This window comes from Myodes glareolus, chromosome 21, assembly GCF_982192425.1.
Source record: "Myodes glareolus chromosome 21, mMyoGla1.1, whole genome shotgun sequence".
NCBI classification, from domain to species: Eukaryota; Metazoa; Chordata; class Mammalia; order Rodentia; family Cricetidae; genus Myodes; species Myodes glareolus.
Genome location: NC_142046.1, coordinates 53,999,035 through 54,025,516, shown reverse-complemented (window position 1 = coordinate 54,025,516; position 26,482 = coordinate 53,999,035). Strand labels below are relative to the sequence as shown.

At 38.1% G+C, this 26,482-nt stretch overlaps 1 protein-coding gene across 2 annotated transcripts in view; it reads left to right on the top strand.

Moving 5' to 3' along the window:
• Nucleotides 1–26,482, top strand: part of Ola1 (Obg like ATPase 1) — a 123,316-nt gene that overhangs the window by 54,637 nt on the left and 42,197 nt on the right. For both annotated transcript variants that reach the window (XM_048425758.3, XM_085680948.2), the window contains exons 6-7: nucleotides 13,838–13,918; nucleotides 14,222–14,319. In XM_048425758.3, coding sequence (XP_048281715.1) covers nucleotides 13,838–13,918; nucleotides 14,222–14,319 — 179 coding nt within the window. The remainder of the gene's footprint in view (nucleotides 1–13,837; nucleotides 13,919–14,221; nucleotides 14,320–26,482) is intronic.

Sequence of the window (26,482 nt, the reverse complement as noted above, 5' to 3'; positions counted from 1 at the left end):
GTACATGTGAAGTCAGAGAATAACTTCAAGGGTTGGTCCTCTCTTTCCATTTTCTTTGAAACTGGGCCTTATTTGTTTGCCACTGAATGTGCCAGGCTAGCTGCTCTGTACACTTCAGGGGATCCCCTCTCTCTGCCTGAGGAGCACTGAGGTTACAGATACTACTGTGCGTGACTTTACGTGGATTTTGGGGATTTGAACTTGGGTCTTTGTGCTTTTATGACAAGCACTTCGCCTAGTGAGCCACTGTTATCTACACTAATTGGATATGTTTTTAATTACATTAGTGATTTACTTTTAGTAGTATTGTGATAGATGTTTCCAGGTTTTGAAGTTTTATACAGTGGAATTGTACTTTTCATTTAAAAAGGAATGCCATAATTGTACTTTTTTATTTATTAACGTCTTCCAGTAACTGTTCTTGCCTCTTGTGTAACTTTGTTGTGAAAATAACTTTCTCTTTGTATGTTAATTTTTATTGCAAGTGTTTGCTTTAGTTTTCTGAAGCTGACTATGCCATTTCCCCTCCCACACTTACCTTCGTGTTTGTAAGACTGCACTCCTTAGAAAGAAGCCCCGTAGCTCCCAGAGCCCAGCGCACCACTTCCAGAGCCTGCTTGCTCTTCTGAAACTTTATGTTTCTGCTCTAAGCCGGCCTTTCTGTCACTCTGGGCTTCTTACTTGCTCAGAAGCTCCCTTCTTTCTGCCATGTGGCTCACCTCTCCTTCATTTCTGTTCTCCCCCAGCAGCTGCTGAGGTCTACAGCCATCTGCCCTGGGCTTTCCTTTTCTAATGGAAACTCTAATGAAATTGTTCTCTTTAAATAAACTTTGGTTTTTCTGAAGGAGAGAAGGATTCTATACTAGCCTTCTATTATTATTATCAATAAATAGTTAAGAGTGGAGTTTGACTTGGGACAGGAAGATATGTATGTTGTCAGTTTTCATTCTGCTCTTTACTTCTCTTGACGCTATGGTCATTTCCTGTCCACAGTAGAGAATGAACTTCAATCTAATGAAGTTGCATGAGGGTTAGGATAGAGAAGAAAATGGAAGATGAGTATAAAAATTATTCCTTGGCTGGGGTAGGGGGACTGGAATGTAGCTGTCTTCTGGACATGCCACGACTGCTGCACCCATGAACTCACAGTGGCTGTTTGCCAGCATAAGACCCGCACAAGTATAAGCCGGTCAGTGCTTTCTCATGGAGCAGGGAGGGGCTCAAAGCACCCACCCCTAACTTGCATGCTATTGACAGCTAATGACTGCGGGGGCAGGAAGAGTCTGTTTTATCTGAGGGTCTGGTCTTTGCTGCATTGACTGTGCTGCAGTGAATGGCCCCATACTGATGAGTACATGAATAATACAAATTGTACTTGGTGGGTTATTTAAAATAATGAAAAGACACAAAATTGGGGTGATGGATCTGGGAGGAGTTGAGGTAAATATCCAAATACATTGTATGAAGTTATCAAAGAATTAATAAAATGTATAAAATAGTAAAGATTAATACTAAGACAAAAATATTTGTAGGGATGGAAATGTTGCTTAGCAGTAGAATGTTTGCTTTGCGTGTGCACACACATACATAAATACCCTCATACACATGGCTGTTATAAACTTGAGAGATCAAGGCAGGAGGATCAGAAGTCACAGGCAAGCCTTACTCATTACCAGAGGGACGACCTCCTAAATAGAGATGGGGCGGTGAGACAGCTAGCAGGTAAACCGACACCCGCGCCTGACGATGGGAGTTTGGACCTCGAATCCACTTTGTGGGAGGAAAAAACCTGACTCCCACATTTGTGTTCTAACCACCACATATGCCCTGTGGGCCTGACCCCTATTACATGCATGTGTGCATAATGTGAACATAAATACATACATAGATATGTTTAGAAAATCATCTGTTTTGTCTTATAGGAACTTCATTGTTAATCTTTCACATCTCAGTCTGTAATCTACCTGGGATTAATCTTGTTGTTAGGAGTGTTAAGGTAATTATCATGTTTGATTCTTCTCCCTATTTGGAAAGATGTTGTTCAGCAGCCTTTACTAAAATCTGAAATACTTCTCTCCCTACTCCAGTGAATGCCGCCTCCGTCATAGCAAAGAGCTTTGGAGGTTTAGCTCTAAGAACTCTCTTGCTGAGATGACAGCGGCACACTCAAGACTCATTCCACTTTGCCATGGCCTCATTTTAACCAATTCTCAAGGGGGGTGAAAAAAATTCTTGGAAGGATGTATAAAATTTATTTCTGAAATGTGTAACCCAGGCTGGCTTTGAACTTGTGATCCTCCTGCCTATGGACTTCTAAATCCTGGGATTTTGAGTATGTAAAAACATACATGCCATAGGCTAGGAATATTCATTCATTCATTCGTTCATTCATTCATTTATTATATATACAGTGTTCTGTCTGTGTATCCCTGCAGGCCAGAAGAGGATACTAGCTCTCATTATGGATGGTTGTGAGCCACCATGTGGTTGCTGGGAATTGAACTAGGACTCTGGAAGAGCAGCCACTGCTCTTAACCTCTGAGCCACCTCTTCAACTTACTAGGAATTTTCTTAAATGACTTAAATATTTGTTATTGTCACTGGGACAGAGTGTCACATAGCCTAGGCTGGCCTCAAGTTCTGAATAGCCAAGGATGCATTTGAATTCTTGATTTTTCTGTGTCTGCTTTCCAAGTTTAGGATCGTGGGGGTGTGCCACTGCACCTGACTTTATGTTTGCCTGGCATAGAACCCAGAGTTTTGTTTGTGCTGGGCCAGCATACCACCATCCGACTTACATCTTCAGCCTCTAAAAGCATCCTCTCCTTTTCTTTTTTTTTAAAAAAGATTTATTTTTATTTCATGTACATTGATTTTCCTGTATGAGGGTGTCAAATCCTGTGGAACTGGAGTTATAGACAATTGTGAGCTATCGTGTGGGTGCTGGGAATTGAACCAGGTCTTTTGAAAGAGCAGCCAGTGTTCTTAACCACTGAGCCATCTCTCCAGCCCCAAAAGCTGTAGCATGAATAATAAAAACCCAGAGATAGATATCGGGGTTCCACCTGAAGATCAGAAAATCAAAAAGCCAGTCATCGACTCTTAGCTTTCTACCTCAGACCGAAATGGCAGTCCTGCCTCCCCTAGTCCTCAGAATGAGACTGAGCTAAGACCTAGCTCCTCCCATTTTGTATTCCTCTCTAGTGCTGGGATTAAAGGCATGCACCACCACCACTCAGCCTCTGTGGCTAACTAGTGTGGCTGCTGGGATTAAATGTGTGTGCCACCACTGCCTGTTCTGTAAGGCCAATCAGTGTGACTGTTTTACTCTCTGATCTTTAGTCTATCTTTATTTATTAAAACATAGATAATATACCACTATAAAAAGCATCATTTCTAAAGATAATAAGATTAATATTCATTGAAACTGAATAGTATCCTTCCATCTTCCTGTGTAGTTTCTAGTTAATGAAGGCCAGTTGTCTAAAATGGAAACCTGTATCTGGTTCTGTAGCCCAGGCTGGGCTGGACCTTACTGTGTATCTCAGGCTGGCCTCAAACTCAAGGTAATTCTCCTGCCTCAACCTTCTAGGTGCTGAAATTACAGGCATCAGCTACCATGCTTTTTCTTTTCTCTTCTTTTCCTTCTTCTCCCTCACCACCATGCCAGCTGCCTGGTGGCCCTTGAACTCTGTAAGGTAACTAACTTCCTGTCTCTGTCTCCTGAGTGCTGGAATTACAGGCATGTATCGTAATAGTCTACCCTCAATGTCTTACTTCCCCATTAAGGTAAGGACTAAGACAGAAGGTTCCTGCTTTAAAAACAGTATTTCTCATGGCAAACTGCACATAGCACAACATTCTCCATTAACCATTCAGTAGTGTTAAGTAGTCATCACCAAAATTTTTCAGAAACTTAAGAGTGAGTGAAATTTTGTGGTCTTTAAATAGTAACTTCACATTTTCTTATCTCTGTTTCTGGTAACTTTTGTTTTTCTTTCTGTCGCCAAAGGTTTGCCTATTCTAGATGTCTTATAAAATAGAATTATATGATTTTCATTCTTTTCTGTTTGGTTTATTTCACTAAACATAATATATTCAAGAATATCAAAATATCTATTTTTATCACTTTTATTTACTTAAGTATATGTGTGAGTGCCAGCTCACATGCATGTGTACCACATGTGTGCCCGGTACCCAAATTGCCTGTAACTCGATGAGCCAGCATGTGGGTGTTAAGAACTAAACTCAGGTCCTCTGTAAGAATAGCAAACACTGTTAACTTCTGAGTGGTCTCTCCAGCCTCTTTATTGCTATTAAAAAATAAATTTATGGAAAAAAAGACCCTAAAGTTAAAAAATACTGAAGTTTATCCATCAGTTTAAAAGTTCATTACCCTTAGGCTGGGGAAGATAGTGAATGAAGTGTTTGTAAGGGAGCCTGAGTGTGAGCCCAGAACCCACATAACAATCCAGCTGCCCTGGCACGCTTACACTACCAGTGCTGGAGAGACAAAGACAGCAGGGTTCCTGGACTGCTGGGCACCCAGCCCAGCCTGCTTTGTAAACTGCAGGCCAATGAGAGACTCCTAAGACAACTCTGAGTTTGTCTTCTGGCCACCACATGAACACGTGCATCCGCATCCGCAGACATGAACACAAACACACAGAGAGAACAGTGGTGAGGGCTGGAGAGATAACTCGCTGATTGAGAATGCTTGCTGCTCTTGCAGAAGACCTAGTTCCCAACGCCCGTGCCCAGCAGCTCACACCTGCTTAAAATGCTGTCTCCTAGGGATCCAATCCTTCTAGCATCTGTGGGCACTTGTACACATGTACACACACATCTGTTTTTAATGTGTATTAATCAGGAGCATACTTAGATTATTATGGTTTATTATTTGAATTATTCTATACTTTCTGGAAGTTTGAAAGATAAGTTTTTCAAAGTGGGTGATAAAATTCTTAATTTGATGTGGTAATATCAATGTGGAGCTCAAACTTTATGTCTTGTTTTTCTACTGCCATGAAGTGACACCTTGACAAGGCAGCTTATAAAAGAAACCATGTCTTGGGGGCTTGCTTTCGAGAGTGAATTCATGGTCATAATGGCAGGGAATATGGCAGTAGGCAGGCATGGTGCTGGGACTGAAGCTGTTAGCCCACATCTGATCCACAGCTTCAAGGCAGAGAGACCAACTGGAAATGGTGTGAGTTTTTGAAAGCCAACCCCCAGTGACACACCTCCTCCAACAAGGCCACCTCCTAATCCTTCCCAAGACCGTTCTACCAGCTGGGGACCAAGCATTGAAATACAGGAACCTATGGTGGCCATTCTCATTTAGACCACCACACTGTATTAGGTTGGACTACTTCAAGGGTGCAAAAGTAATTACTCTAAACACTGGTGAGAGTTTGAACAATGCTGCTTTTAAGCAACAATTGGAAAGGTTGAGCTAGTGTTTCCTTTTTGCTTTTTACATGAGAACCCCTGCATAATTGACTACAATTAACCAAATAATCCTAACACTATATTTTGCTTAATTTACAGTCATTATTTTTGGTAAAGGACTATTGTAAGGTTTTAGGGAACAAATTGACTTTATACTTGATTGTATAGCATGTGAACATATGGGTAAAAATTGCTAGAGATGAAAAATTTCTATGTCCTTTACTCTCAGAAATTTTATTTTTAAATTGAAGCTATTAGTTGAAAGGAGCAGGTTCAGCTTAGGATTATTTTAAGAAATAAGATTCTCATCCTAAAATAAGACCATAAGTGCAGTGAGATTAGGAAAATACTCAAGAATGGTTTGTTGTATAGTTATATGCCTTTTGGTGTTGAATTTTTTAAGTCGTGCCCGGACAGCTCCTGGAAGCTCAGCAGTCTGGTCTCTAGTGCTCTGTCACTCACAGAGGAACTGCTTTTCCTCCTGTTGCTATTATGATTTATATCTTGCCTTAGATATTTTTATTTCTGACTTTTGCTTCTTTATAATTTATGCCTACTTAAAATGAGCTTACTTGGTCCCAGGTAGATTGTCTGGTTCTCTCAGCATTTCTTCCCTTGCTGTCTATGTGTGCTCTCTGTTTTCTGATCCAGACTCAGTAGCCTGAGCACCTCATTGCCTTCGCTCCCATGTTGGCAGAGCTCTTGCAAGACACCTCTACATGGGGTCAGATGCCCACTCGTTGTGACTGAGAGACTAAACTCTTAAGAGAACTTATAGACTAGACCACATTACTTTAGAAAAGGACTAGGAGTCAATTACCATGGTGGACAGTGTGTTCAGTATGTTGTCAAATGGTATGTATACCTGTACACCCTGTTCTCCATTTGCGGACAGAAATTAGGAAGTGCAAAGGTGTTTGAGACCTCCCAAGATAATGCAGAGGTGAGCACTGAATTTGGAGCAAGTGTACCAAATATTAAGTTCATTTGAGACCAGACTATTTTAGGACCATCAGTTTGTATAGCATATGAGACAGAATTAAATTTATGTAAAAACTGATAACAAAAGGCTAGATATGTCACTGGTTTATATAAGGGTGGGTGTGTGTGTGTGTGTGTGTGTGTGTGTGTCCGTCCGTCCATTAGAATTCTTTCTTAGGATACACAAGTTTGATCTCAAGCATCAAAAACAGTAGATCAAAAGTGGGACTTGGTGGTATACACCTGCAGTCCCAGTAGTTCAAGGTCATCTAGGATTCATAGTTTCCTGTCTCAGAAACAACAGGAAAAATTAAAATAAAACGTGAGACATAGGAGACTCACTGGTTGAGGCTTGTCTACTGAGTGAGAAGTTGTCACAAACAAACACGTGACAGCGGAGAGCTGGACCGTGACGGGGAGGTATCATGGCTTCTAGGTGTCAGCTGCGCAAACTTGAGGACCTGAGGTTGTATCCTCAGCAACAATATAAAAGCTGTGTTTGGTGGTGGAGAGCAATCAAGGAAGATACACAGCATTGACCTCTGACCTCCACACATATATGCACACACACATATTATACATAAAGAGAAAAAATCCATTTCAGTGCTATGTTACATACGCCAGAGAAACAGTTAACCAAATATGTCTACCCATTCACTTTTACTTTCCCAGTAGCCTGCCAAACGCAGGGAGGGTTTTTAAGAAGACAAGCGGCTGTCCCCATGAACGTGACCTCCCGCAGGTCTCAGTAGTATCTGGCTTCTCGGTCTGTTCTCCTGCAGCTGTGTCCCTGTGCTCGCCAAGCCTCTTACTTATGCTCCCTCTGCGCCTTCATCCTTTCTTACTCCTCCCGATGACCTTGTCCCTCACTCCAGAGGTCAAGATGAAGGTCTGTGGACACAGGAATTCTTTCCATTTTACACCAATCAAACCTGAAGCCCTTACTCCTCTTATCCACAGGAAACCTTATACTTATTTTTTTTCTTCTGTTGCTTTTAAATGGCTTTTAGATATAATTTATATACTTAAATATTCACCCCCTTAAAGTGTACAATTCAAAGGGCTTTTAGTATATTCATAAAGTTGTTTTTGTCCTGAGCAATCCTTCTTTCCTTTTTTTCCCTCTACAGATTTTTTAAATGTTAACTAAAATTATTGGGTGCAGACATGTTCTGATAGGATTTTTTTCATATTCTTCATTATTTGCATATACCTTCTGTTACATTCTGAGGACAGAATCTAAATTCTAGACACAAACCCATTCACAGTTCATGTATGTTTATGCATATTGCTGAAGACAGTTTCATGCGGTATTTTTAGTATCCCTTCATTTTGACCGCCACTAATCACACGGAATCAAATGAGCAATTTCTCAGTTGTAGTCGTGCCATTGTTCAGAAAACTGGAGGTTTTGGAGGTTTCCAGGTTTTTTAGATTAGGGATTCTCAGGGTTTTTGTTTTATTTTTCCGCAAGACAGGGTTCTCTTTGTAGCCCTAGCTGTTCTGGAATGCTCTCTGTAGACCAGGTTAGTCTGGAATTCAGAGATCCACCTGCCTCTGTCAGGGATTAAAGGCATATGCCTCCATGCCTGACATGAACTAGCTTTTCAACAGTTCCAAGATTTTTCATTGTCAAGTAAAAAGTTTTGGGTAGGTCAGGCTATCGTGGTTCACACCTTTACTCTCAGCACTCGGGAGACAGAGGCAGGTGGATCTCTGATTTCTGGGCCAGCTTTGTCTACAAAGCAAATTTTGGGACAGCCAGAGCTATTACACAGAGAAACTCTGTCTCGGAAAAAGAAAATTCTCTCTCTCTCTCTCTCTCTCTCTCTCTCTCTCTCTCTCTCTGGTTTTCTGAGATAGGGTTTCTCTGTAGCCTTGGAGCCTGTCCTGGAATTAGTTCTTGTAGACCAGGCTGGCCTCGAACTCCCATAGATCCGCCTGCCTCTGCCTCCCAAGTGCTGGGATTAAAGGCGTGCGCAACCACCGCCCGGCTCTAAATACTCAACATTTATATCTAAATTTTTATCTATTATTATTGTGTTTGTGTGGCTATTCATGTCACAGGTGTCCATGCAAACGTCAGAAGACACCTTTGTGGATCTCTCCATATACCTGTAAGTGGCTCTGCGGATGGAATTCAGGTCTTTAGGCTTGCAGAATCATCTTGCTGACCCAATTGCATTTTCTTTACTATCCTTAAAAACTTCTCAGAAAGTTATTCATATATATAGTCTTTAATGGTGCTAATTGCTTTAACAGTTACAAATATTTTGTCTGCACCCTGCTTGTCATCAACTCTGAAGCTTATGTTCCTCCCACCACCACCCCAGGAAACTGAAGGGTTTTATGTGTGTGTGTGTGTGTGTGTGTGTGTGTGTGTGTGTGTGTTTCTGTTCTATTTGTTGCTTTCTTTCCCTGCTCTGTCTGTAACTTGGATGACCTGACCTTTGGCCAATAGAGGTTAGTTTCCAGTAGAGTCTTTGTTTCTTTGGCAAATTTCATTAACACCGTCTTCATTGTTCACATTTCTATCAGAATTGCAGTCTTTACTCCCAGCAGAATAGCCCATCCTAGGGTTTATCTAGCTCGTAGATGATGCTGAGTTTTGTTTTTTTGAGATAGGGTCCGTGTATAGACCTTGCTGACATATAACTAGCTCTATAGACCAAGCGGGCCTCGAACTAACAGAGATCCACCAGCCTCTGCCTCCTAAGTCCAGGGAATAAAGGCGTAGACCACCACGTGGGTCACAGACTTCAAAACTGAACGTAAGAGAATTGTGAAAATGTGACAACATTGAAAGGATTCTAGTTGTGGCGACCCAAAATTAGTTGATGGTTAAACATGTAATAAATAGTGTTACTGACAGTGTTTGCCTGTTTGATTTTAAAATTGTTGTTTGACTTGCTGGCTGAAGTTGTATTTTATTTTTTTAATTATTAAATAAAAATTCTGTGCTTGGAAAGAAGACAGAATTTCCAACAATTTCTGAAATGACCCTAAACATACTTCTGCTGTCTTGTGCTTGTATTTTTGCAAAGGAACCTCTCAGCGTGGAGAACACTGCAGGTGCCGTACGTTCTGTGGCATCAAATGTTCAGCCAGTGTTTAATTCCTGATGGAGAGTAAACACATTTTGCTCTAGTTCCTAATAAATGACAATATTATATGCATGCAAAATGGTTTTAAAAAAATTCTTTATGGTTTATTATCAGTAAATGTTAGTTCATTTGCATATTTTATATATACTTGTATTTACAGGGCCATTAAAAATTTGCTCAGGTGTAAAGGAGTTATTAATGGATAAGTTTTAGGAACCCTGCTTTAGCCTGCAGCTCTGAACTCTTTCTCATTTTTTCTATAAACTGGTTCCAAAGAGTTAGGAACTACATGGTGAGGCAATCTTGTGTACTGATTACTTTTCTTGCTGCTGCAGACAAAACCCTGACAAGAAACAACTTAAAGAGGGGAAGAATTTATTTTAGCTCTAGTTGGAAAGTTAGTCTCAGTCTATCATAGTGGAAAGGCCTGACAGCAAGAGTAGCCCCACGCCACCCCGACACAGTGAGAGGCTGCTTGCTCACAGCGCTGTGCATCAGGAAACAATGACCCAGTCCCTGAGCTAGACCCTACGTTCTGAAGTTCCACAGCCTCGACAGCTGACTGGGAACCTGTGGGAGACAGTTCACATTTGAATCATAACAGCTTTCCTCTTAATATAGTCTTTCCCTATGTGGTCACATCCCTGTCTGTGGTTCCAATTCATTGTCTAGTTACAGGTAAATTCTTTATTTGTATCTCTAGCCTGGATCTATCCTCTGAGTTCCAAATGAGTATATTTAATTCCTGACTTGATTTCCCTTTGATTTTTCAAGGTTGTGCATCTAAAACCATGTGCAAGAGCAGTACCTCAAGCCCACCTTCCTCTCTTGTTTCTTAGTGAACTGTGCCAGCATCAAACCCACGGCTCTGTGTATAATCAGTCATTCTCACCGAGCTATATCTCCACTTTCCCCAGTAATTGTTGACCCTTTTTGTTTCTATACTTAGCATGTATTGTTAGCTCTAAGATTAATATACTCATAAAACTGCAAGCTAATACAAAATTCAGATGACAAATTTATTCTTTTGTTTTATTTTTGGTTTAACTTGGTTTGGTTTGGATTTTTGAGGCAGAGTTTCTCTTTGTAACCTTGGCTGTCCTGGAACTCATTCTATAGACCAGGTTGACCTCAAACTCAACAGTGATCGCCTGCCTCTGCCTCCTGAGTGCTGGGATTAAAGGTGTGCACCACCATTGCCTGACAAGTTTATTCTTAATAATGCCCAGAATATATTTTAAAAATGAAATGTTAGATGATTACAAAAGAAGTCCAGATTCATATTCCAAAATCTGTATTTCTACATAATGATAGGAAAGATCTATGAGATCTTGGGTGGAGGAGATGGCTCATCGGTTAAGAGCACTGGCTGCTTTTACGAAGGACTTGAGTTCAGTTCTTGACACCTCATTTGGTGGCTCACAATCATCTGTGATTCAGGTTCCAAGAGATCTAGTGCCCTCTTCTGACCTCCATGGGCATCAGGCACACTTAACACATAGACATATATACAGCAAAGCGTTCATAGTCATAAAAAGAAATACTATGAAATCCCAGGGACTAGGGAGTTGGCTCTGTGTAGAAACATTTGCTGTTCTCTCAGAGTACTGGAATTTAATACCAGCCCAACTGTCAGGAGGCTCACAACTGCCTATGACTCTAGCTCTAGGGGATCCAAAGCCCTCTTCTGACTTCTTGGGCAACTGGACACAATGTGGCAGATACAAACTGATATACGTAAATAAAAATTTGAAATATGAAATCTCAAAATGACTTAAATGTATTAGAGATTTAATACAAAGGGATTAGTAATGTTTTTACTATCTGCTCATTTGCTGAATATGGGTAAAGTACATACACTTCAGCTAAATAAACTTATTTAGCTGAAAATCATTCATTTTTTATGTATTAATATAGTATATCTATTAATATGTATGCTTATGTATACAAGCGTAAGGGAAACATTTACTTAGCCTGTTATACATTTTATCTCACGCCCTTTTGGTCTAATTAGAAATTTTTTAGATAGGTTATAACATTTAAATTTGTTATTAAAATTAATTTTTCCTTTATATAAGAAAAGAACACACTGAAAATATAGCATCTACTGGCTATTTATGTGAAATAATGTTATCTGATTGCTATCTACTTCTGCTTTGTCTTAGATAAAACTGGCATCTTTTAGTAATCTAACACATAACTGTGGCTTCTAAGGAAAATACTGTTGGTGAACTTCACGTATGACTTAATTCTCTTTATGTAAAACTGCAGTGCTCCTATAGTCTCAAAGAAAAAGCTAGAAACTAGTGCTCCAGTGCTTCTGTGATATGGCTTCTGTGTCTGAAGCAAGAATCTCACTACTTTTAAATGAAGAGCAGCTGCATTCCTTCACTAGTGGTCAGCCCTCATAGAGACCCTTTGGCTCTGTAAAAGTGCTTATTGTCACAGAAGTATTTTATACTTTCATATGATTAAAATTAACTTCCTCCCTTATTTTTGAATTGGATTTCTTTTGTCTGGTTTCTTTTTTAATTGGAAAAGATTAATGGAACGAAGTATAAGATAGTACCTCTGTTTTCTTCTTTTGTATAATCTTGTTGCATGTCTCTACATAAGCTGTTCTGGCCACTCATCACAGTAACCAGCTGGGCCATTTCACCTGCTGGAGCCATTAAAGAGGACTCTCTCCCCCTAGATTAATCCCCTCCGACATTAGTTTTTTGCACTGACAACTGCAGCAGGCATTCAGAATTTGCAGGTGGCCAGTGTGACGCACATAATTGCCTACAATTTTAGGCAATGAATAAAAATGGTCTACATTACTTGTCAAAGGTTGTATATGCAGTGCCAAGTGAGATCTATGGGAAGCCTTTTAGGGTTTAAAGAACAGTTAATAGCAAGGCTGCACAGGGCTTTTTTAATCATAATGCATTTGTAATATAGCACTTTGATCTTCTCCTTGTAGGAAATGGTGTTGCATTAGCCACTTTTAAACATTTATGAGTGAAATTTAGTTGTAGAAGAGTAAAAGTGATTATTCTTAAGCAGCACATGTTAGATTTCATTAAAAGTTTTCATCTTGCCCCTTCCTTGTTAAAATCCATGGGAAGTCCTTTCCCTGGAGTGCTTCAAATCAGGATCTAAGGATATTGGGCCTTTTTCTTATTTTTCTTGGTGGTAACAGTAAGATTTGCAAGGAAGGTATACTAAATATTAAGATAAGTTTATAAAAGAGGACATTTATAAGAGAATAACTGGTCATGGTAATGTAAAATACTCTCAGGAAATTTATTACTAATGATTGTGTTGCAACAAATTTTAAGAAATGAATATTTAAAACAGGCCCATAAACTATCTTTACAAAAACAAAACAACAACAACAAAAATTACCCCAAAACAAAAAGCCCAGATGACTCTCAACTGTGCCTCTTGTGTAGAGCTGAGTCTGACCTTTGGGACCCGAGAGCCTTTTATTAGCACCTGCCTGTAAGGAGAGCCTTGCCACACGCAGCTTTTAGATTCAGACCCACAGGGCTGATGAGGAAAGGCTTGAAGGGTTCAGTTTGTGTCACTTGCTGTTTGCCGTTTCCATTTCACAGATGATTAATCTTTCTGTGAAGAAAGGCCAGAGAAACAAAGCCCATTGGGCTCCTCCCGCAGTTACTCCTTCTGAATGCACACTGGCTTGCTAACTAAAAGGCCTTTAGATTTCCAGCAGAGAGAGATGTTCCGAAAGAGAATGCAGCTGGTTGGAGGTCAGCAGTGCAGGGCTCTTGCCATTGTGTAATGGAGGCTTTGGCAGGTTGAGGGGGGGGGAGGCACTGGAGAAGTGGCAGGGAGAAGGTGTTGTCAGAAAAATTAATTCATAAGAAAAAAGGTTTTGGTCAGTTCATTTAATATTTTGTAGAGTAAATAATCAATAATAGGTTTAAATTAGTTACTTTGTTTTCTCTTTAGAAGGAAAAATATACTTTAGTCTCTTCGGTATACTCCCCTCCCATTTCAAAACAACATGTGGCATCACTAGATAATATTGACTCTTAAATTCTGTCTTTGATGTGATTGAATTATCTTGCCGTTTTTCATATTGTTATGTTAACTAATTTTGCTAACTTTGTATACTAAAATAATGCTTCATCAATAGTTCATCAGGATTTTTTTTATATACAAAATATTGTTTGTGTGGCTTAGTTCTCCTTTCATTACAAAAGTTATTTTTATTTTGAAGATTTGAAACTTTTAGTACATAATATCAAGTGCTTAAGTGTTCATCTTGAATTTTTTTCCTTGATCACGTACAGGATATAATGTGCAAAGTCAAATCCTGGGTTATAGATCAAAAGAAACCTGTACGTTTCTATCATGATTGGAATGACAAGGAGGTAAGTTGTAAACACTCATGTCCGTTATTGCCTTTGCTTTGATTTCTTAGATAACAAAACAGCTGCTCGTTATCTTGTATCTAGTGATGTATACAGTGAAGCTTTGGTTTCTGTTAGCTATCACAGATTCCCAAGCTTATGTTTCCTTTTCCCCATCTCTCACTTGAAATATTTCATAACATCTAATCCTTTACAAACAAAGATTATAAAAAGGAAAATGTTTCTCCATTAGTGTTTATGTTCAATGTTTACTCCATATTTACTCAGCGTTTGAAAGGGTTCTTTCTCTGTCTCCCACTCTAGATTGAAGTGTTGAATAAGCACTTGTTTTTGACCTCAAAGCCAATGGTCTACTTGGTTAATCTTTCTGAAAAAGACTATATAAGAAAGAAAAACAAATGGTAAGTTTTTCTTTGGATATAAATATACATATCTATATATCTATACATATCGCTAACACAAAACATATAGATATGTGTATAATATGTTTACTATCTTTTTCTTTTAAAATGTTGAAAATGATAAGAAAGTTTTGCCTCATGTTACATTTAGAGATGAGTCTCCTAAATAATTTGTTAGCACTAAAAGAACATTACAAAACAGAATTTAATCAGAAAATTTTGAATCGTGCATGTTTGCTTATCCAATTTAAGTTATATAAACATTGTTTGATTTTTGCTACAAAATGAGACTAAAATGTTATTTGGGCAATAAAGTGTTTTAAGCCAAGAATTTCTAGCCACACTAGAAATTCTGATACTGCAGGTGACCTTAAAACCTCTACTAGGGGTTATAACTGGCATAAATTTTAAAATCCAGATTGAATAGTTTTTTTAAAAAAAAAAAAAAAGCTAAACCTGGATACAAAAAAGTCCCAGATACTGGCTTGAAACTTCCAAAATGTATCAAAGTAAAAAAACTGCATTTAAATGCTGCCATTTTAATATGTAATTAAAATGTGCAAGATTTGTTCCCCTTCCTTAGAACTCTGAAGAGAGCTGTTGAGTTCAGGTGGGCATGGAGACGCTGGCCTCCTCTTCCTGTGGCTTCCCTCACTGCCTCCTCAGCATGCTGTACTATTGGGTCATAGAGATAGATCAAACTGTACAGAGCAAAAGACCTGAATTCTCCTAAAATATATTGTCGGTTTCTCCCTGTACTTCATTAAGTACTTAGATGCACATGGTTTCAATTTTCCATTAAAAATTCTCATTTCCATATGATATCAAAGAGTGAGAAGGCTTTAAACTGAAAAATAAACATTCATAGACTGGAAGCCAAAACAATAATTAATGTCAGATGGTTAACTCCAATAAATCATTAGAATAAATTCTGTGAAATTACTGCAACTAAAAATGCCCTATTGATATTGCTGTAAGACATTTTGTGTCCCTGATAGGAAACTGAGTTTAACCTCTTCATTGACAATGTTCTAGAAAACATAAATTTAACATAAAAATGAAGTTCAGACTGGTCATTGTCCTCCAGAAAGTAGTTAACTTTAAAATATAATCAGTTCTGTCTTGTTTCAAACTCTAATAAATTTGATAATTAATGTGTCAGAAATTGTTTCCTTTAAGAAAGGATTTTAAAATTTATTATTTGACTTCAGCTAATCAATCTTCTCCTGGAAGTATGAATGGTGAGTTTTCCTGAGGCTGAGTAAAACAATACAGACATCAAAGTTTACATGAGAAGGGATGAGCCGGTTTCCTTGCCCAAAGGGGCTTCTCACACCTGTATTTCAGTGATTACAGGTAGAACTCCCTGGCTCTAATTGTATAGTAAATACCATTTCCCAGACCCTGATGGTAGACAGACTGCTTAGGAGACGCCAGCCTGTGATTTAGCTGTCGCCAGACACCCCATGTTTTTTGCGAGACCAGTTGTGATGATGATATGGTTCTAGCCATTGAAACTGCTCTTGTCTAAATAACAAATTTTAATTTGTAACAACATAGATGGGTGAATGGTTCTATTTTATAAAACCAAATTTCATAGGTTTTATGTATAGCTAATGATCTGGTCTGAGGTTGGGATATGTGTGTTGGGGGGAGGTGTCCAGATCTTGTGGAAGTTAGTGTAATTGGAGCTGAAAGATCAAAGACTGGGTAACTGAGTGATGTTCCAGAAGAGAATTTACCACATAGCCATTTTCTGTACAGTTTCTGCCGCCTGCTGTTCCTATTTTCCCTCAAGCTAGCCATTGACTACCCCCTGTGCATCCCTGCTCGTAAAACATGATTGAGGAAGTATTTGTCATGTATTTATGAGTGGGAAACCCTGTGTGATAGGGAATGGCATCTACTGGAGCCAGAAAGATTGCCACTTTCCTTCCATTCAGCCACTCTGCTGCAGCTTTGAATCCTCTGTTTATGTAACGTAGCCTGCGTATTAAAGCACAGAATGAATTTTTATTGTGAAGGATATGAGCTCTAGGTTTCACCATTTTTAATGCTGCAAGCAGATGTAAATAGTTAAAATCCATTTTAATTCCTAAATCCATTTGCTTCTGTTAACATCTTGTTTTTTTATTTGTTTCTAAGTCCCATTTGCATCAGTTGCTCCTTCATACACAAAAGAATATTGTTTCAAGGTTAACGTGTAATACTACTGTAGCAAGTTAAGAATGATACAGGAAGCAGTAATAAACGTGCTCACAGGGCTGGGAACTGGTTGGTGCTAAAGTACTCGCCTAACAAGTACAGGCCCTGGGTTCAGTCTCTAGCACCAAAAGGAAAAAAGTTTAAAATACATATTTGCACACACCTATTCATGCACATGCATGTGCGCTCACGCACATAAACACCTGTGTTTTAAATGTAGAAAGTTATTATTAGTGGTTAGGAAAGATCAGAAAAAGCCCGTGACTTTGACCCCAGGAGGAAGACTATCTTCATTTTAGTAGGCCACATTTCTAGAGTGATAAACATGTTGGTTTCTGGCTAAAATTCACTTTAAATTAAAATAGTGGCATTGTTATCTTTTCATTCCAGCTTCTTTAAAAGAAGCGTGTGAAAAGATCAGGCTAGTGTGTACTGACTAGAGCACACTGACCTTCTGAAAGGCAAAAGCTAGAGCGAGTCCAAGTTTCTACTACCTCAGCAGTGCTGAATTCATCCTCTCGCTGCTGGATGATTAAGACTGGGTCCTGAAGAGAGGCTGATGTGGCAGCCAGCCTGGCTGTGGCTGTTATGATCAGATGACAGCAATCAAGATACTGAGGAAGAGCCTACAGAGACCCCTGAAAGTATTACAAATGAATAAACAAAATTGTTTAGAAATTTTTGTTGATTTGGTAGGAGTTTTTTAACAATTCATTTTCTAAACATGATCAGTTGTTACAAGCAAGATTATACACAGTATTAATTTTCATTTTAAATTGCATGGTGAGTCATGGTGTCAAGCAGGTATGGGACATTCAAACTGTCAAACCACTGCTTAATTGGAGGTTTAAATTTCAATCTTTGCACCTTTGCTGCTCTGTTAGTAATATATGCTGTCCAATTATGGAATCAGTAGAACAAACTAATTTTAGATATTTTTACACCTAATAGCTACCAATTATGTCTCACTCTGTGCTATCCTGTCTTTACCGTTCTGTAAAGTGTTGATGAGGGTAGTTGGATTTTGTTTTTGTTTTGTTTTTGGTACCATATAAATATTTTTCTAGAAATACTAGTACATTTAAACTTTAAAGCATACACACTTCTTACATCCATCTTGGTTACTAAGTCATCACATTGAATGATGGAATTGTTTGAAGACTCATAGGTAGGTGCCTGGAAATCTTCCCAGCTTTAGAACAGTCACAAACAACATGTCAGGTTCAGATTTATTATTAACCCTCATATTATTATGTGTGATTCAAGTTTTTGGGTTTTGGTTTGTTTTTTGGATTTTCAAGACAGGGTTTTTTTGTGTATCCCTGACTGTCCTGGAACATACTTTGTGGACCAGGCTGGCCTTGAACTCAGAGATCCTCCTGCCTCTGCCTCCCCAGTACTAGCATTAAAGACATGTGCCACCACACTTGGCTTTGGTACAGGGTTTTTTTCTGCCCAACTTTCTTCTTTTGTTAGTTTTTTATATTTGTTTACAAAACCAAAAATAACTTCAGAATGATATATATTGTGTGATTGCCTTAGGGGAAAATAATGGAATATATTTAATCTTTCTTATTTTACCTTTACATTTTGCCTTTGTTTTTTGTGTTTTTGAGAGTGAGTTTCTCTCTGTAGCAGTCCTGGCTGTCCTGGAACTGTATGTGCAACTCTTCCTGGCACCAGATTATTTTTTAATGTAAATTCAGTTTATTTATTTGCATATATGTATACATGGTTGGTGCCAGGGCATGCTTTTGTCACCAGGGGACAGCTTGGGAAATCAGGGCTCTTCTTCCACTGTGTGGGTCCTGGAATGAAATTCAGGATGTTAAGCTTGGAGGCAAGTGTCTTTACTCACTGAGACATCTCACCAGCCTCTGAATTATTTTTCCATGTGTATTTTTGCATTTTAATACAATTTTCATATGATAATATTTATGAATTTCTGGGTTTGTTGTTGTTGTTCTTTTACGAAACCCAGATTGGCCTTAAATTTTAAGCAATTCTCTTGCCTTACCCTCTTAAACACAGTATTTATGAGCCAAACTTCTGTTTGATTTTCATTAAATGTTTTAGTTACTCTTTCAGAGATTTCAAATTCTTATCAAGTGGGATTAGTATATTAGTACACATCATAAGAGTGGTAATTATAGAACTGTGTCTTCTGTATAAAGAGAAGACTTCTGTCCCACAATAAATGCATATGTGGAGGCCTGTTTTCATTTTGTTCAAAATGATTTATGGCTAATTACTTCTATTTACAGGGTAGTTCATTATTTTTTTAAAAAAAATAATACATTAGGAACATGAGTCATAATTTTCATAAGCATCATCTACTAACTATTTTCTGAGTGATGTAATTCATCAAATGTATAGGATTAATTTTTCTGTATAAACAGGAAATATTTCATTTTTTTTCTACCTTCAAGAGATTAAAAGGCTAAGCCCTTTTTAGAGACAGCAGTATTTCTTAGAACTCCCTGCAGTGATTCAAGTGTGCATTTCCTCCTGCTCTAGTGCTTCCCAGCCTTCCTAGTGTTGTCCTTTAGTACAGTTCCTCATCTTAGGTTCCCAACCACTGTGACTCTGTAACTAATTTAGCTATTGTTTGGAATCATAAAGCAAATACCTGTGTTTTAGACCCTTGTGAAAGGGTTGTTCTTCCCGCAGCCCCCCTGGGGGGGTGTGGTCTTGGCCTACAGGTTGAGAACTGTATCGTACATGTACATAGATACCTGTGATCTAGAAAATGAAAGAATTTTGTTTATAATTCTGCAGTATTGTTCAGATTACTGATGATTCATGTTCATGAAGAATTTCCCCGATGCCCTGTCTGTACTCACTGGAGGGTAATTCAAGATAAACTGTTTAAAAACCTATATACCAAGATCTAATTTTGTTTCCAAAACAATGTATTGAGATGAACTGTAATCAAGAATGGGAATTCAAGGGACAGGAGAGATGGCTCGTTTTCTAGAGGCCCCAGATTCTCTTCCTAGTACCAGTGTGCTGGCTTATAATAACCTGTAACTTCAGTCCCAGGGGATCTAACCCTTTCTTCTGGTCTCCAGTGACATCAGGCAGGTATGTAGGCAAAACGTTCATACACATTAAATATAATGATAATAGAGAATGAGAATCAGTGGTTGGGAGACATGGAGGAGAGTTTTGAAATTCAGAAAGTGGAAGACTGTTGGAATTGAGAGACAGAACCTTACACAGATAGAATGGAGTCTTAGCTGGTGTGCATGTTTGCCTGGGACAAGGTGAAGGTGAACGCTATTTGGACTGTTTCTTGATTTTGTCCATTATGCCCTGCCTATGCAGAACAGGAGAGTGCATTACTTTCTCTGACCTTTGCCCCTGCACTAATATTCTTCATGTACCAGGCTTACATGTAGAATTGCTGGTTCACTAGACTTTTGAAGGTTCTCCCAAAATGCTGCGCGCCATTAATAGCCCTGGTGAGTAAGATAAACAGAGTCTCGGGAACTCTTAGGCTTTAGTTGTAAATGAGGTAGTGGTAGCTGTGATCAACAAGCTTGATTTATTGGGAAAAACATTGTTTTGCCAGGTGTGGTACACACCTTTATCCCCAGATTAGGAAGACAGAGGCAAGTGGATCTCTGAGTTAAAGGCCATCCAGGGCAACCTAGGGAGACTGTCACAAGACAAAGAAAAACAGAAAAGAAAAGAAATTACAATTTGAAATAATAATGTTGTTATCTTTGCTATTCAGTGTCTTTTACTTTAGGCAAATTACATAGACTTTCTTGTAGAGAACACTTTGTTCTATTGTTCTTGTACAATGTATTCTATATAAATGAACTTCTCCAAACTCAATTATCATAGCTCAAAATTAATCTAGTAGCAGGAAAAAGGATTTGATTGTCCTGTGTTATCTGCTGGATACTGGATGTGTCCCTTACTTTTTCTTCTGTTGCTAAGGAAAGAATCATACTTCACCGTATGTCATTGTAGCCCAGGAGCTCAGTGAGACTCCCATGGCATAACAGCAATCTTCATTCGGTTTTACCTTGAGTAGCTTAGATGGTCTTATTGTCACTGCTTGGTTTCCATTAGTATACTCTTTTTTTTTTTTAAGATTTATTTATTTATTATGTACACAGTGTTCAGCCTTCATGTGTGCCTGCAGGCCAGAAGAGGGCACCAGATCTCATTACAGATGGTTGTGAGCCACCATGTAGCTGCTGGGAATTGAACTCAGGACCTCCTGTAGAGCAGTCAGTGCTCTTAACCTCTGAGCCATCCCTCCAGCCCCATTGGTATACTCTTTTTAAATTGTCATTGCACCATCTTTTTTTTTAAAAAAAAATAAGAATTTGGTCTTCTAAAAGCCCTTTAAAATGTCTCCTCAGTTTCTCTGTGTGTGCTGTGTTTCCAGTGAAAGTAGAGAGTGAAGGCTGTCATCCCTCAAGTGACGAGTGAAGGGAATGGGTGGCCCTGAAGTGCCAAGTCTCCCTTGCCAGAATTGTGTTTGCTTTTTCCTTTTGCTTAGCATATGCAAGGCATGTGCTCAATCACTAAACTATTCTGATATACCCTCTAAATCTTGTGATTTTTCTTAATATGAAATACCGCAAATTTATAAAGAAAAGGATGCCCTTGCAGATATATTTAATAGCTTCTCAATCTTAGCATTCTGATTTGTAGACATCTCCCCAACTGCGACTTCATGGAATGTTCCCCGGGAGCATCTGTTCTGGCCAGGTTGGAACTAAGACCTGACTTTTCCCTTAGTCTCATTTTCTCACGCCTTATCAGTTCTTAAAAATAAGGTTTTTGTTTTTCCTGAGTCTTAACATGTGTCATTTCATCTTCCCTCATAGCGAGCAGTGGTTGATTTGGCTAGAGCTGGGGGAAAGTGTGTATGTGAAAATAAAATGTACACACAGAATTGGCGTGTCTGTATCTGAGACTAGTAATACTGCCTAATATTTACTACTAATTTAATACTAGTAGTACTAAACTACTATGTTCTCTTAGTTTGAAGTTTTCAAGAAAGCGTCTTCCCATCAGAAATATTAACCTTGTGATATGCACCATAAAAGCTTATTTAACTCACGTTACAGCAGATACTTCAATTGAGGTGAGATGTACTTTGGTGTCTGTGACCATTTTTCCATTTTTCTGCTCAAAAATAGGTTCTGAGATAATTGACATATAAACTTTGAGTATACACTTTTTTATAAAGTTGGGATTTCATGTAGGTATCCATTGTCTTTTTAGCAGCAAAGCAAGAAGAGAAATTAAGTTCATAAAAGGTGTCACTACACTCTTCAGGTGGCTGGAGAGATGTCTCAGTGGTTAAGTGTGCTTGATCCTTATCCAGAGGGCTAGAGTTTCACCCCCACCTGGGAAGGCTCACAACCATGTAACAGTGCCTCCAGGGAATCCAATGCCCTCTTCTGGCCCCTCAGTTCCTCGGGTGCCCACACACATACTCATACGTACATACACATAAATAAAGAGAAATATATTTGTTAAGTGTGTATATGTGTACATGTGTATGCATGTTTATGTGTGTGTGTTAGAGCTGGAGAAATGGTTGGCAGTTGACAGTTCTTGCTACTCTGTGAGAGGACCCAAATTTGGTTTAAAGCACACACATTGGGTGATTTTTTTTTTCCAATGGCCTATAACTCTGCCTCCAAGGAACCCTGCACCCATACATATGTAGCACACGCACACACACACACACACACTCACTTAAATAAAAAAAAAGATGTTTTTTAAAAGAATACATATTTCAAATATATGTTCATGACAATTTGAGCTTACTAAGAGGATAAATACTGTGTTTTATTTTGCTTTTCCTTTTCTAAGCAAGTAATATTAATCCCTTCTGTGTATCATATACCTATATGGATTACAAACATATTAGGCTATTATTCCATAAGGCTATTGTCTCGTGGTAACAGACATTCAACAAGATATTAAACATAATGTCTAGAAATTATTTGAACAATGAATAGAAACTAAGCAATTAAGGGAAGACCTTATGAAGTAAGGGGCCAGCACTCTGAGAACGTGGGCTGTGTCAGCACAGGGGCGAGTTAAAGACAAGGAGGTTAAGTGGGAGTAGCGGTCAGTTGCGGCTGTGGTGAGTTTGGATTTTATTGTTATGGAGCAGCAAGAAACTACCTAAAAAGAACTTAGGATTCTTATTTAAATTTAAAGATAATGCAATTCAATAAATTGTAAGCATATTCTATATTTATCCTATATTCTAAAATTTAATTATTTTTCTACATATAAATATCACTGGTTATATTTTCCTATGCCAAACCAAAGGAAATACCGAAGATTACCATTTATTTAAGTTTCTGCTGTGAGACAGGCACTTGAAGATTAGAGATTGCGAAGACATTAATAAAAAATTTGTGAAATTGTATAAATAATATCCTGCACACTTTACAGATAGGACAGTTGGGGAGATTACAGAAAATGCCCAAATACTTGAGTGTGTGTGTGACCAAATAGATCCAGCTAATTTGGATATTTATGCCTGTTCCACGTGTGATAACTAGAAGCCAAATGGCAAGCATAGGATATAGTATGAATTTCCACAAACCTGAGAACTGTACGCTATTCTTAGGACATGCCTCTGTTGCCAACTGTTTTTGCCTTGCCTTGTAATGTAATGCCTTCCTGTTAAGATGCAAAGGGGCTGTTTTAGCATCCATTCTTAAACATGTGCTATAAAGTTCAGGTAGAGAAAATTCTGTGGACGCTACTGAAAACTAAGAATTGTAAAATTCCTTAGTCCAAAATAGTTGTTATTGCCATAGTATAAACTTTCCCAAAATATAACAGGTTAGCTGTTATATATCGAGATGAGCATATTTTTGAACAGAAGTAAATACTGGTGATAATAGTGCACACAGATACCAAAGTATGTCTTTGCTAACTGTATTATTATTATTATTATTATTTCAACATTGCAATTTCAATAAGCTTCTGTGGTGAATCTTAGAGTCTAATGTTTTAGATAAGACAATACTTCCTAAATCACTTTAAAGAGTAGATATTTGATCCCTTTTTTAAAATAGCACACCATTGTTAGTTAAGAATAATTGTTTACTGCCAGAATGAGCAAGTTGTAGGAATGGAGATTGTACCACAAACTAGAGTTGTGGCAAATAATTTATATGCCTAATGTTGGACTTGGTGTGAACATCATGCCGTGTACTCGGTGTGCCACTCATAAATACAATCCCAGCAGTCTAGAAAGTAGAATTACTACACTCACCTATGGAAGAAAGGAAACCTTGTATAGGGAAGTTAAGGAAGCTGACTGGAGTTAACAGCAGAAGAGGTGTTGAGATTGAACCTAAGCTGTTACTGCGGAGACCATCTGTGTTCCTCTTTGCTTGTCATCCAGTCTCAGTATCGGATCATTGGTGATGCTGCCAGTGTAGAAAGAGCCATCCAGGCACATTCCTGTACTATACACTTTATGTCAGTAAAGCTTCGTTATTATTGTTAGATATATATCATATTATACATGTAGTTTGAGGGCTGGAGGAATGGCTCTCCCAGAGGACCCAAGTTCAGTTCATGGCTCCCATGTCTGATGTTTCACAACCTCTTGTGCTCCAGATCCAGGGGCTCCGATGCCTTCTTCTGCCTGCTGTGGGCATCTGCACATCCATGATGTACACACACACACAGACATAAATTTTAGATCTAAAATTTTTTTGAGACTAAAAATTTTCCATAATATAATTAGGAAATGCCAACTGAAAATAACATTTAATGTATCTGTTATATTGGTGGACTTACCTCTGAAACTCTTTTCCAATTTAATAGTCTTTGTAGGGACAATCACTAAAATAGTTTTATATAGAAAATGTATATTTATTTTCTTTTAGGACATCTGCTTTCAGGCTGGAAAGTTGGCTCAGTGGTTAAGAATACTTGTGTTCTTGCAGGTGACATGGGTTTAATGCCCAGCATCTAACTGTTTCCACCCAGATATGAACATGGTGCACAGACATACATGCAAACAAAACACTTACGCACATAGAATAATAAAATAAATATATCTTGAAGAGAAAAAAAAGACAGCCGCTTTCTCTAAACAATGGTTTGTTTGTTTCTTTGTTGTCTAGTGCTGGAGATCAAACTTAGGTCTCGAGATGCGAACAAGTGTTAAACCTCTGACCTCCGAGCCCATATGTGTTTTTAACCATATACTATATTCATTACATTTTCAATAACAGATTCGTTTTGATATTTTTTAATTATTCCATTTTTGAGATTATAGTATAATTACATCACTTACCTTCTTCCCTTTTCTCTGTTCAGACCTTCCCGTATACCCCTCCCTATTCTCTTTTAAATCATGGCCTCATTTTTCATTAATTGTTATTACATACATATGTGTGTGCACACATGCGTGTGTGCACATGAACATATGTGCTTATATACACATTCACTCCTAAGTGCATAAGTTCAGCATAAGGATTTGATTTGGAGAACTAATTTTAAAGCAGAGGTGTGTGTTTGTCTGTCTTCTGTGTTTGTGTGTCTCTTTTACAAAGTGAATGATTTGGGTACTACTCTGTGTAATTACTATTTTAACACATAGCAGTGTAATGGAAAGAACATTGCATGTGTATGTATATGTGCATATATATGTACATCATATATACATACATTTCTTTGGGAGAAATAGCTACCATTTGTTTAATGTTTTTTATGTACCTGACTTGGGGACATTGAAATAAGTTCTGCCGAAGTGTTTAATCTTTCTAAGAGCCTCAGAAGACAAAATACAACCTCATTTGTGAAGACAACTTAAGGCTAAGCGACATGAAATAAGAAACCTAGTTAAATATTTGGAAGATTTCTTTTAGTTTGAACTCATGAGAGAAAGTATAAAACATTTTTTTCATTATAACACATTTTAATGCAGCCAAAAGCATGCAAAGAATTTTCTATGTTGTTTATATCCTAGTAAACGTTAAACAAAAATTCATACGTGCCAGAGAACAAGTGTAATTGCAAAGTTCAGAAAGATGACTCAATGCGGTGTGATTGGCTCCTTCTAGTGCTTGCCTTCTTCAGCTGTCCGATAGTCTTCAGGAGCTCTGAGAATGAGGAGCATGCCATGTGTATACTGACTAAGGTGAACGGCTCTAGGGTGGAAATAGGTGCATTTAAGGGTGATTTATCTAATTCTTCTGATTCTCTGAGAAAAGCATATGAGTGTGTGTGAACAAACTTGTCAAATATACCAGTATGTTCTCTTAATCCCCGTTCTTGTTTAGTACATTAAGCTGTAGCTTACTGCCCGGTGGGCACTCAGGACTTAAACATGGAATGGCGGCCCTCAGCAGACCGTGCTGTGTCTCCTTTTTCACCGATTAAAAGTTATCCCTTTACCTTTCTAACCAATAGGAGTTTTGAATCTCAGTCCTCTGTATTTTCTTTTCTAATCTGTAACTACATTATAGTACTGAATAACTTGAAGTAAATCACTTAATATACTAATTAACTAAGTTATATTACAAGACAATTCTTAAAATTTGAAAAGAAATCTTTAATAATACTTTTATTATTTGAAAATGGAACTTCCCCCCAATTATATTTTAAGGAATTATACAGAACAGTTTCTTATATCATAGAACTTTAAGCTAATTCAGGCCAGATCTATAACAGAGACAAAAGAACAGAACAAGAGAATACAGTGATAGCAACCATTTGCTTTCTTTTCTGTCTTCAGAGATAGCATGTGGCTGTGTGAGTCAAGATCTTTTAAGGGCTATTATAACACAGCTGCAAAGCCATATCTGTAAATAAAGCTTTTGAACTAAGTATGATTGAGGAATTGTTTTTTTTTAAATTTATACAAAGCATGATTATTGTATGTACTAGGACATTTTATTTTAAATGTTACTAATTTCTTAAAATATGTATGGATTGTCAAGTA